The sequence below is a fragment of the Oculina patagonica genome, chromosome 13 (genome assembly GCF_052425735.1).
Source record: "Oculina patagonica isolate OP01 chromosome 13, crgOcupat, whole genome shotgun sequence".
Lineage (NCBI taxonomy): Eukaryota > Metazoa > Cnidaria > Anthozoa > Scleractinia > Oculinidae > Oculina > Oculina patagonica.
Genome location: NC_135770.1, coordinates 11116879 through 11128819, shown reverse-complemented (window position 1 = coordinate 11128819; position 11941 = coordinate 11116879). Strand labels below are relative to the sequence as shown.

The window sequence follows — 11941 nt, the reverse complement described above, 5'->3', positions numbered from 1 at the left end:
GCGGTTGCGGAAAAAATGGGCAGAGAGAGGGGTGGGTAAGGAATTTATGCCTGCTGGAAAAACCTGTGTGATGTCATTGTCTACTAATAGAATTTTGCAAACAACGGTCAAAAAGCTAGCCTCCCACGCAGTCGTTCTTAGGGGCGTATAAAAATTATTTACTTGGCTATCCCCTCCGTTCAAGAGAAATTAAAAGGTCTAAAAGCAATAAAAGGCCACTTGGAAAGATTTGGTTTTCACGTGACGTCATCAAAATTCTAAATCCCTGAAATCCAGAATCGCGAGCCCCCTGACTTTTTATCCTTCACTGGTTATTAGGCGTCCTTTCCAGTATATATATCTTATTGAAGGTTTTCAGCTCGATTTTTTTTTTTTTTTTACTTTAATGCTTCAGAAGACTTACACTACAGTACATTACATTTTTATAACCCTACATACATTACATTACACAGTACATTATATTATATTACACAAACATACTACATTACTTACGTTATACGTTACAAAAGTAATTACGGTACATGTTAAACACCTAATCTCCAAAAAAACTTAATAATCTTATACATTATATTACAGAGAGTTGATAATTGGCTTCCACTTTTCAACGTGAGTTTTCAGTTTGTTATTTTTTAGGGCAATGGATCGCTCAATTGATTCAATGTTTTTTATTTTTATGATAACATGTGGCAAAAGGGGTAGAATATTCTTGAGCCGGTTAGAATAAATGACCTGTTTACCAATAATAATAATATGATTTAGAAGGGTCCAATTGAGATTCTTTTGGGCTAGGCCGAAAATGATACCGAAATCATTTAAAAAATCAATATTTATGTCTATGGATTTTAGGCAAAGAACAACGGACTTCCAAAAGGTTATGCTATGTTTACAATAACAAAAAAGATGCTCGAGAGATTCCTCAGACGTGTGACAGAAAGTACAAAGGGGAGAGCTGACTATTTTCATTTTGTATAGAGATTTGTTGGTGTACAGTATCCGATTGAGAATTTTGTATTGAAAAATTTTTGTATTCGTGTCAATCGTAACGACATGTGGGAGTAAATAAATTGTTTCCCAGTCTAGCTCGTGATTGTGAAATAATGTTGTATATTTGTGTCGTGCCGCTGGGTATACTTGAAACGTCTCCTCCAATTCCCAGTATAGCTTTTTCGAGTTAATCAAATCAAGCGAAAAGCATTTACCATTTAAATAGAGGGTATGTTGCAATACAGGTGGGCTGTAAGATTCAATAGGAATCCCATTCGAGTTAATTAGGGCTTTCCACGGAGAAGGAAGAGAGTCAAAAATACCCAGTAGTGAGAAAAATTCAATAAGCGTAAGCCCCATTGTCGCAAAAGAGGGCCAAGGCTTTAGCTTGCCATTCTTGGTCAGAATGTCAGAAATGAAGGTGATACCTTTTGAGAATAGTTTTCTGTAAAAAATAGGTTTGCCGTTGATGCGTACGAATTGATTGTTCCAGAGGATTTGCTTTAAAACTTCGCCACGGGACTCGGCAGGTTTGGCCGTTAATTTTGACCAGACATCAAGACAGTCTTTGTAAAAGCTGGGAATATGGTCTGGTAGGTCAGCAGGATTGAAATTGCAGTATAAGAGAAATTTACCGCCATAGTCCTTGAGAAAGAACGAAAGAAAGTGTTTTCATGGGCTGTCGTAATCCTTAATGTATTTTTTAGGACAGATAATGCGTTGGGTATCGATAAGGGTTTTAACATGAGGCATTCTTAGACCACCATTCTTATAATCACTGATTAGTGCTTAGCGTTTAATTTTGTCACATCCCTTCCAGATGAACCTGTAGATAATGGAGTTAAGCTCTTTGATTATTTTTTTCGTGGAGCACATGAGTAATGCGCGAAACATAAATTTTGGTATAAGAAATGTCTTAACGACCTGTATTTTGCCATATAAAGTCAAGTTCCGCCATCTCCATCCAGCTAGGGTTTCGGAAAGCGACCTTAGAGTTTCATCATAGTTGAGCTCTTGTTTTTTCTTCAAATCGTAGGTAAAATGAACGCCAAGAATTTTAATTGGTTTATTTATTTTGTCAATACCAGCAAGAAAGGGTTGGTCGTTATCGTGGCTGGTTCCTAGCCATAAAGCTTCGGTTTTTTCCGCGTTGAGCTTCAAGCCAGAACACAATCCAAATTTATGAAGAGTCGTGGAGAGATTTTCGAGGGAGTTGACGTCATGTAAAAACGTTGTCAGATCATCGGCGAAAGCTGCAAGTTTGATTTCCTTGTCAACGACAATACCTTTTATACTCACGTCACTTCTGATTCTAACAAGCAACACTTCGAGAGCAATGATGAAGAGGTATGCCGACAGCGGATCCCCCTGCCTGACACCTCTTCGAACGTCAAAAAGCTGAGAAGAAAAGCCGTTGTTTAAAACACAGCTCGATATGTTACAATATAGTACAGAAACCCAACGGATAAACGATTCACCGAAGTTAAAAGCTCGCAAGGCTTTTAATAAGAAAGACCAGCTTAGTGAGTCAAAGGCTTTCTCGAAATCAAAGGCAACCATTAGACCAGACAGCTGTTGAATCTTGGTGTACTCCATGATATCTTGAATGGTGCGGATAGCATCAAAGATCGTTCTTCCTCTGACATATGATATTGGTCAGCCTGTATGATCTCTGGTAAAATTTTCTCTAAGCGTAGAGCGAGGGCTTTTGAAGCAATTTTCATATCCACGTTAAGAAGAGAAATTGGCCTCCAATTTTTGATGTACCTTCTATCTCTGTCTTTTTTGTCAATTAATTTAATAATGGCTTGCTTTTGTGAGGTGGATAGTTCGCCGTGCTCAAAGGAATAGTTCTAATTATAGAATTCAGCTATGAGTCCGTCATTACCAGGGGTCTTACGATTAGGAAATTTATTTAGCGCTTCAAAACATTCAGCGCGCGTAAGCAGTCCTTCACAACTCATCGACGAATTGATATTTAACGTGGGTATGTTCGGATTTTCTAAAAAGTCAAAAGCAAATTCTTCGCCTTCTTCGGAGTCATGGTTGTTATATAGATTTTGATAAAAGTCTCTATGCTCGTTTATTATAGATTTAGGATTGACTGTAATTTTTCGGTGGAATCATAAAGTCGCCTTACAGCAGTTTTGCCACTCCTTGTTTTTTTCCAAATTTAAAAAGTATTTTGAGTTTTTCTCGCCGTTCTCGTACCAGTTGATTCTAGACCGCACAGTGTAGCCACGCACGACATAGTCATGGAGAAGCTCATATTCGTGTTTTGCAGCTTCAAGGTCGTTTACATTATTTTGTGAGGGGTCGTTGTTACAGATCGATTCGTGTTTCTTTACCTTCTTTTCCGCTTCAGCCAGGCGTTCTCTGCGCTCTTTCGCTTTTTCATTGCTGTATTTGATAGTAAAAGATCTAATCCTATATTCAACTAAGTCCCACAGAACTCGTTTGTCAACAGCTTCTTTAAATTCCTCAAGCCATTCAGAATATTTTAAAGGAGAAGTTCACTCCAGAATGGCCATTTATTTTCTTTACGCCAATAAAAAGTTTATACAATTTAATACAAAGATATGTTATTCACCAAAATTTCAGCCTCCAACGTGCGCTATAACCCTACGAAATCTTTCTTTGAAGTAGCCCAAAACTTGACAACTGTACGCCGCCATTTTGGAGCCTGGTAATGTATGCGTGACGTCAAAGAGCTCAGCCTGAAGTTTAGCGGGAAAATTTAAATAGTCGAAACTCCTTGTTTCTTTGTAGTGGCGTTTGTTTGTCAAAATACAATTGAGATACAAAAATCATTTCGCCGTCTTTCAATATCTAAAAGAAAAATTACTCAATAAGAATGGGTAGCGACGAAAAATTACTGCCAAAGCGAACACAAATATTTGTGTTTCGAAAGCTATACGGGAGACTGCTTTGAAGAAGATCACAGATACAGTCTCCTACGTGAAAATACCCACACACAAAAAAAGAAATAGCCAGACGAAATACCAACCACTGATGTGTTTATGTTATTTCACTTTTTAGTTGATTTCACGGAGGACTTTTAATCAACCAGAGAAACTCTTCTTGATCAAATATAAGATCGCAACTCCCAAAGTGAACTTTATGTCATTTTTGTAGTTGACTGACTGAGCTAGAAATGTTTGAATTATTTCATTTTAGATCAAGCAAAATTTTAACTTAACGTATTACTTGTTTGTATCTTTTTCTCTGTCTTTTTCTCATTCTTTATTTATTTACATGTACAACCCAGTCATTGCATCCAAAATTTTTAACAACTTAGCCTGTTTTGTTATTTCTATTCTGAGAAGTGTTGTTGCCAATTTAAGTCAATTTTTGTTCATGCTGTAATTATTTGCCGTCGCCGTATTTGCTCGAGTAAACGCAGGTCACCGATTAAATTCCGGCTTCGTATTAATAAACGTCGGGTCAAAAATGCTAACTTTTAAATAAACACCGGGGACGTTTGATCGAGGTCCCGGCGTTTATTTGCGGTCGAGCAAACAAGTAAATATATTCTCTTAAATAGCACTGCTACGACAAACTGGTACGGTTTGCTTCTTTGGTAATTTTTTTATAATGTTCAAGGAAAGTCCGGCGTAAAATAACTAGGATGGATGCTGTAAGCAAAATGAAACAGAAATATGGGCGTTCGTGTTATCATGACTGACGCACTGTTGTTTAATAAGAGTGAACGTTTATAACTGCGGAGGACGTTGGCGACATTGCCGTTTATGGACTCATTGGTTGTTTATGTTCTGCAGTTCGGTTTGTAACAAATCTTGTTTGCAACATGCACGTGCCGTATGCAATACTGTTACTTTGGTAAAAATCATCCTCGGAGACCCAAGAGCAGTTTGTCGGCCGGGACGGCGAGAAAAATCGTGGTTCTCGGGACTGAAAAAATAACAGAAAATTGCACTTCGTTAATAAACACCGGACCCCGCCAAGTTTGAAATAAACGCTGGAGGTGTTTGATTTGAGAAAACACAGTAAGCAAAATGGCTAACCTCCATTCTTTTCTTATTCTTTCGCCTCCTTTCGCTTGCATGTCGTTTGAAGGGAGTTACAGAAGAAGATTTCTTAAAAAGTGGTTTATATTGCGTCTGGCTTTTTCTATCTTTTGTGGGTATTTCCACGCAGGAGACTGCATCTCTGATCTACTTTGAAGCAGTCTTCCACATAGTTTTCGGAACACACAAATAGTTTTGTCCGCTTTTGAGCAATTGTTCTTTTAAATATCGAAAGACGGTGAAAGATGGAAGCTCTGTGTAAGCAAAATCAGTGGTGCTGCACAAACAGGCATTTTGACAAACAAAAGCCAATACAAAGAAATAAGGAGTTTCGAGTATTTAAATTTCCCCGCCAAACTTCAGGCTGAGCTCTTTGACGTCACGCATACATTACCAGCTCCAAGATGGCGGCGTTCAGTTGTCAAGTTTTGGGCTACTTCAAAGAAAGATTTCGTAGGGTTATCGCGCACGTTGGAGGCTGAAATTTTGGTGAATAACATATCTTTGTATAAACTTTTTATTGGCGTAAAGAAAATAAATGGCCATTCTGGAGTGAACTTCTCCTTTAAGGTGATACGTTCAACGTAGGAGGAATCTTCTAATAAACTGGAGTTGAATCTCCAGTAGGACGGACCATGAGGTTGTTTGTCCAGACTGTTAAGAAGCAGAGTAACTGCTGAGTGGTCTGACTTGATAGCAGGAATAATCTCAGTTTTAGATACATCGTCTTGAGTTGCTCTACTTATGAGCCAGATCGCCGCGAATACAGCCGCCTCTCATTCGCGTCCCGCAGCGGGACGCGAATGAGAGGCGGCTGTATTCGCAGGCTAATGGAACAGCATTTTCCAACTTTTCCGGTTGACTGCACGGAAGGCAAAACAAAATTTGCATATGGTCAGGTAGTGCGTCTAATATGGAAATTTCTACGGTGCATTAAAATAATGCACTGTTGCCGGTTTCCTGCACATATAACTCGATATTTTTGCAAATAAAAAGGATTCCGAGCACTGAAAATAAACGCCATGAATGACATCGTGGCTACAAATACAGGGACCTTTCAAAAGGCAAACTACAAGCAACGAAAACGTCGCCAACCCAAAAAGTTTAATGAGCAAAACAATGGCGTAGCCTGCACGCGCGTTATAAATATTTGTACATTTCTTTGCTGCCGCCTGCAAAACATCAACGAAAAACAACCGAGTTCACCAAAATTTTTTATTTGGAGTTTCAAGAATGCTTCCTTAACAAATCGCTAAATTTTCTGCCGAAAGAACTCAGGCTGAGTATAAAATGGTAGTTTTTTCCAAAATTTCCGGAAAAGAGGACAACCTCGCAAGGTAGACCCAAATTTTCGAAAACAATTTCCGGCAACTTTCAGTTCCATTTGATTTTGCTTCTGGAATTTCCGGGGTTTTCGGTTGAATGGTTCGCATTTCGGAAAGTCAACACTTTCCGGATTTTCTGGAAACTTTCCGAGCAAATTTCTGTACCATTCGTCCTTGTTCCGAAATTTCCGGAATTTTTGGTCGAATGGAAAGCGCCCCTAGTATCTTGTAATTTTCTACAACCTGAAATGTTCTTTTGACTCAATAGCTTTTTTTTTTTTGCAGCGCGTGACAGTATCATTACTTGCGTGACAGTGACCAGCCATATGCATACAATAAATCCCGCGAGTAAGAAGTTGCATTTTCCCAACTTACCTAAACAGGTTTTTTGGTAATTAGCACGAAACTAGGCTCTTTAGGTCCTTACTAGAGTTTTCTTAAGGACGTTCGCGCGAAAATCTTCTAACATTGCAATTTTTCTTAAACTTTCACCACTGTTAGTTTACGAGTTACTTATGTCAAAAATGTAAAAAAATTTGGGGGTCACCGAACTCGTTTCCGAGATACAATATCTGAAAGAAGGCGCTTATTTGCATCAATTTGACTTCGTCACTCGATATGACCTCAGCGACTTCTGGCGACAAAATATTTTAAATGAATTGATGCAGGCCAACTTTCTTTATCCGAGCTTATTTAAGTGGGTCTATTGAACAAAAATATGTCGCTTTTGAGGTGGCTTAAGGTAAATCTTGTCTTCCAGAACTGCATTTGCGAACATTCAAGACTGCAAAATGTGACTGATTTGATCGCGCGCGAGAAGAGAAAAGGAAAAAATAACATACTTCCCAACATTCAAATTTGGCCCATTTTTTGTCAATCGCAGGGGCGGATCCAGGGGGGGTGGATTGGGTGGCTAGCCACCCCCCTTGATCAACCAGAAAAATGAAAATAAACATATTTAAATAGAAAATAAGGACAATGTCCATCAACCTTTCATAGTCAGGCGGCCGTTCAAAGTTAAGGACGGCAAATTTTCCAAAATAGGAGATTTTCGACAGCCTGTTTTACGAAATTCTGTAACGAAACATGTGTGTATAATTTTAAAAATTTAGATTCCTTTTAGTTTTCAAGAGATGTTTTAGCCTTGCTCGAATGATTTTCTTCTCCATTTACATCTTTTTTAGCTAGTTTTCTTACCGTTTTTTTCGCATCGAAACGATTTCACAAGCAAGCAAAGTCGCCAAAGTTGTCCCCAGGGCACTTTGCCAAGGGCTAAAAATGTCCACGCACGTGGTTGAGCGAAAAAAACTGCACATCTTTTCTTTCCTGTAAGTTCGTGGCCTGTCAACTTTAAATTTCAGTCACTGTTCACTTCATAACTGAGAACTAGACTTTTTCTCCGAAATATAACTCAAGGTAAGTTGAGGACAGAATATTTTGCCGAATTTTCGAGGAAAATAATAAATTAATTGACAGCTGTATAAAGCTGCCCAGAATCGGGGAAATCACGTCTAAGAGGCTTCAACTTTTCAAAATTTTCTGAGGGAGCATGCCCCCAGGCCCCCCTAGAGGGATGGAGCCTACGGCTCCATGAAATAGAAACCTTAGACCCAAAATAATATGCACTCCCACTCTTAAAAAACTGCCTAAAAGCCTGAAACCCCCTCCCCCCCCCCCCCCAAAAAAAAACTGGGCCTTGAACAATATAGTAAACAAAAATATTGGTAAACAGCCACCCCCCTTTGAAAAATCCTGGATCCGCCCCTGAATCGGTAGAGATTTATTAGAAAAGGTTTTATATCCCGAAAAAAGTGGGGTTCACCGACCGTTTAAGAGAGGAAAATGCAAGCGAAGTTAACGCAGCAGCAACCTACCCTATATATGTTTAGGAAGTTTTTTCAGCGCGCGCGCTCGTGCATGACGTGGCGACTTGAATTACGTGCGCAGTGAGGATGCGCATAAACAATTCGCGCGAACGTCCTTAAATAAAATTTCCATTTACTATTTTTTATTTATATTTCTGTGATTTTAGCCTTAGAACAGGTTCTAGAAATTAGGTTCTTACTCAAAGGTTTTTACTGTATTCAATAAAATTCTTCACACATAAACGACAGTCATGAACAGAACGACAGTTACAAAATTGCATGCATAATACAAATGTATGGCGCTCTGCGGAAATCTTTCCAGCCATTTCTTTTTTTAAAAAATGCCTAAGGCCATCCCCTTTTTTTTTTCGTTTATCGTCGTATGTGTTTTCTGATTTTGTAAAAAAGCCGAGGAGGGACATCAGATTTCAGACTTCAGACTTCAGACTTCAGACTTCAGACTTCAGACTTCAGACTTCAGACTTCGGACTTCAGAATTCGGACTTCGGACTTCGGACTACAGACTTCAGACTTCGGACTTCGGACTTCAGACTTCAGACTTCGGACTTTAGACTTCTTTCTCGTCTCCCGACGTCGGACATGGGCTTCCGATTCTTCGATTCAAGACTATAAAAATATCTGCGGTACGTAGTTTAGCAGATATTTGCTTTCTGCACGATCTGTATTTCATATTCTCATTGTGTTTTTCACAATGAGGTGTTTCAGGTTACGTCATAGCTGTTAATTGCGTTTCATATAAATACGCCGTTGTCAGTTTGTGTTCTTCCTTCGGGTCTAAAGACGCCACACGATACACCACTACTTTTTTATCATGTCTGACTCAGAAGAAGCCAGAGCACGTGGCAGGTCATCTTCTGGAGTGCTGGATCCTTCCGTTAGTTCCGTCATTCAATCTACCGTTTCCGAATCCATCAGCTCTTTAACTGATAACCTTACGCAGGTTATCGAATCTCGTCTCAGTGATTTCGCAAAGCGATTTTCCGAGCAAAACAGCTCGTCCGTCGAACAAGCCGTTAAGAAAGCTCGCCGCGAGCAGTATACCTGCAAGAGAAAAGGAAATCAGCAGCAGCTAGACCACTCTCTCCAAGTTCTGGATAAGCTGGACGAAGCTTCTGATGCTCTCAAACACAAATCGTACGAAAAAGTAAAAGTCGCCGTTGAAGCAGGTACTGAGTTGGTCTCGAAGCGTATTAAAGCAATTAAATTAGCCGACAAGAGTGAGTTTGGATGGGCGACCGTCAACGAATATTTGTCTGATGAGCTCGCCTCGGACTCCGACGACGAGAAGAGAATTTACCGGGCCGAGAGGAGAGCCGAGAGGAAAGTGAATAAGGAAAAGCGTCGACGTGTCCGTCCTGTCGAGAAAGGAAATAGTTCCACTTCTGCATTCCGAGCTGCTTCTTCCCCAAGAAATTCGTCAAGCGATTTGGCTTCTCGTTTTGAGGCTAGGCCAGCTCGTCGATTGGGCCCTTGTTTTAAGATAAGTATTCAGCACTTTTTCGCTATACTATCTTTGTTCTTTACTTCGTCGATTATGGCGTTGCACACTACCCATAATCCAATATTCTCAGTGAATTGCTGTGTTTTGTTGACGTTCTAAGTTAGTGCAGAATATAAAAATATCTGCGGTACGTAGTTTAGCAGATATTTGCTTTCTGCACGATCTGTATTTCATATTCTCATTGTGTTTTTCACAATGAGGTGTTTCAGGTTACGTCATAGCTGTTAATTGCGTTTCATATAAATACGCCGTTGTCAGTTTGTGTTCTTCCTTCGGGTCTAAAGACGCCACACGATACACCACTACTTTTTATTTTTATGTTGCGGATATTATTTTAATGTTCGTTCTTTATTGCCTTTTTTGTTTTCAGTGTGGGGATTATGGTCATTTGAGTGCCTCCTGCACGAAAACCGCGGACACTTCAAAAAGCAACGCTCGCCGTGATTGACTAGATGGCGGTTCATTGATTACAGATGATGCTGAAGCTCAAGTTGAGTGTGATTTAATGCATTTATTGTCTTGTAGTAGCGATGAATTCAGTGTTAAGGGTGGTAGCAATGGCGTTAAGGGTCGCTTGAAGTCCTCACTTAACTTCTGGGTTGAAACTTTAGACGCACCAGATTTTGTGCTTGACATGATTAGGCGCGGTTACAGGTTACCATTTGCGGAGTACCCTGCACAGTGTTGCTTAAAGAACAATAGATCGGCTCTTCAGCATCCGGAATTTGTGGCCGAAGCAATAAGTGAGCTTCTTAGTATGGTTGTATTGTTGAGCATGAAGTTCCTCCGTTCTGCGTGAACCCTTTAACAGTAGCCGAAGGAAAGAAGTTGCGCTTGGTTATTGATCTTAGGCATGTCAACAACTATTTAGTTAAACCTAAATTCAAATACGAAGACCTCCGCTCGCTTTCTCAAGTTCTAGACGAAGGGCACTGGTTTTTCACTTGGGACCTCAAGTCAGGCTACCATCATGTTGACATTTGTCTTGACCACCAAAAGTATCTCGGGTTTGCTTGGCCTTTTTCCGGCGTTGTCAGATATTTTACTTTTACAGTTCTTCCTTTTGGCCTTAGTAGTGCCTGCTTTTGTTTTACTAAGTCAATGCGCCCGTTAGTTAAGCGTTGGCGTTCTATGGGGCACAACAGTTTCATTTATCTAGACGATGGTTTTGGAAGTCTACCTGACAATTGTTCCGCCTCAGCAGCTAGCTTAATTCAACGCAAAGAGCTTTCTTCTTCCGGTCTTCTTTGTAATGAAGAAAAGTCACATTGGTCCCCTATGCAAATTGGCGAATGGCTTGGTTTCGTCATCGATACTATTTCAATGTCTTTCCAAATTCCCGAAAAGAAAGTCTCCAAGCTTAAGGGCTTGCTAGATTTTGCAATTCAGGCCGGGTATTCTTCATTCCGCTAGTTGGCTAGAATAGCGGGTTCTATCATATCAGTTGCATTAGCAGTCGGCCCAATTGCTCGTCTTCTGACTAGGCAGATGTACTTCGCCATAGAAACCAGGTCTGCGTGGGACAGCGTAATTCATTTTCCTCCCAGTCTACAGCAAGAGCTAAAATTTTGGTACTGCAACATCGATTGCCTGAACGGTTATTCTATAAGGCCGCCATTAGCAACACATACTGTTGTGTTTTCCGACGCAAGTGACGTAGCTTTTGGGGGATATTCAGCAACTCTAGACGGCACCGTTGTAAGGGGCATGTGGGAAACTGAGGATATCGGCCAGAGCTCGACGTTCCGCGAACTGAAAGCCATTTATTATGTGCTGCTTTCTTACGTTGCTCAATTGAAACACAAGAGAGTCAAGATATTTACCGATAATCAAGGCGCCGCCAGAATAGTTGCTATTGGAAGCTCCAAAATTTATCTTCAGGCAATTGCTATGGACATTTTTAACCTCTGTCTTTCCAACAGCATCGTCCTAGAAGCGCAGTGGATCCCAAGGTCGCTTAATGAAAAAGCAGATCTTCTCAGTCAATATGTCGACAAGGATGACTGGTCCGTCAATCCTTCTGTATTCCAAGTTATTGACGCCAAATGGGGCCCGCACACGATTGATCGCTTCGCTTCCTACTACAACGCCCAGCTTCCAAGGTTCAACTCTAAATTTGCCTCCCCTGGCTGCAGCGGCGTTGATGCTTTCGCTCAAGATTGGCGAAACGAGAACAACTGGATCTGCCCTCCAGTGAGCGCCATTGTGCCTTCTGTT

At 40.3% G+C, this 11941-nt stretch overlaps 1 protein-coding gene across 1 annotated transcript; it reads left to right on the top strand.

The window, feature by feature from the left end:
* Positions 1-8827: 8827 nt before the first annotated feature.
* Positions 8828-9823, top strand: LOC144637224 (uncharacterized). Its single transcript, XM_078496351.1, has one exon. The coding sequence runs from the start codon at positions 9035-9037 to the stop codon at positions 9821-9823; it is 789 nt and encodes a 262-aa protein (XP_078352477.1). The 5' UTR covers positions 8828-9034.
* The last annotated feature ends 2118 nt before the right edge of the window (positions 9824-11941 follow it).

What these genes read in the sequence shown, in the direction of transcription:
- LOC144637224 (XM_078496351.1), top strand. Translation starts at nt 9,035, where the DNA reads ATGTCTGACTCAGAAGAAGCCAGAGCACGTGGCAGGTCATCTTCTGGA.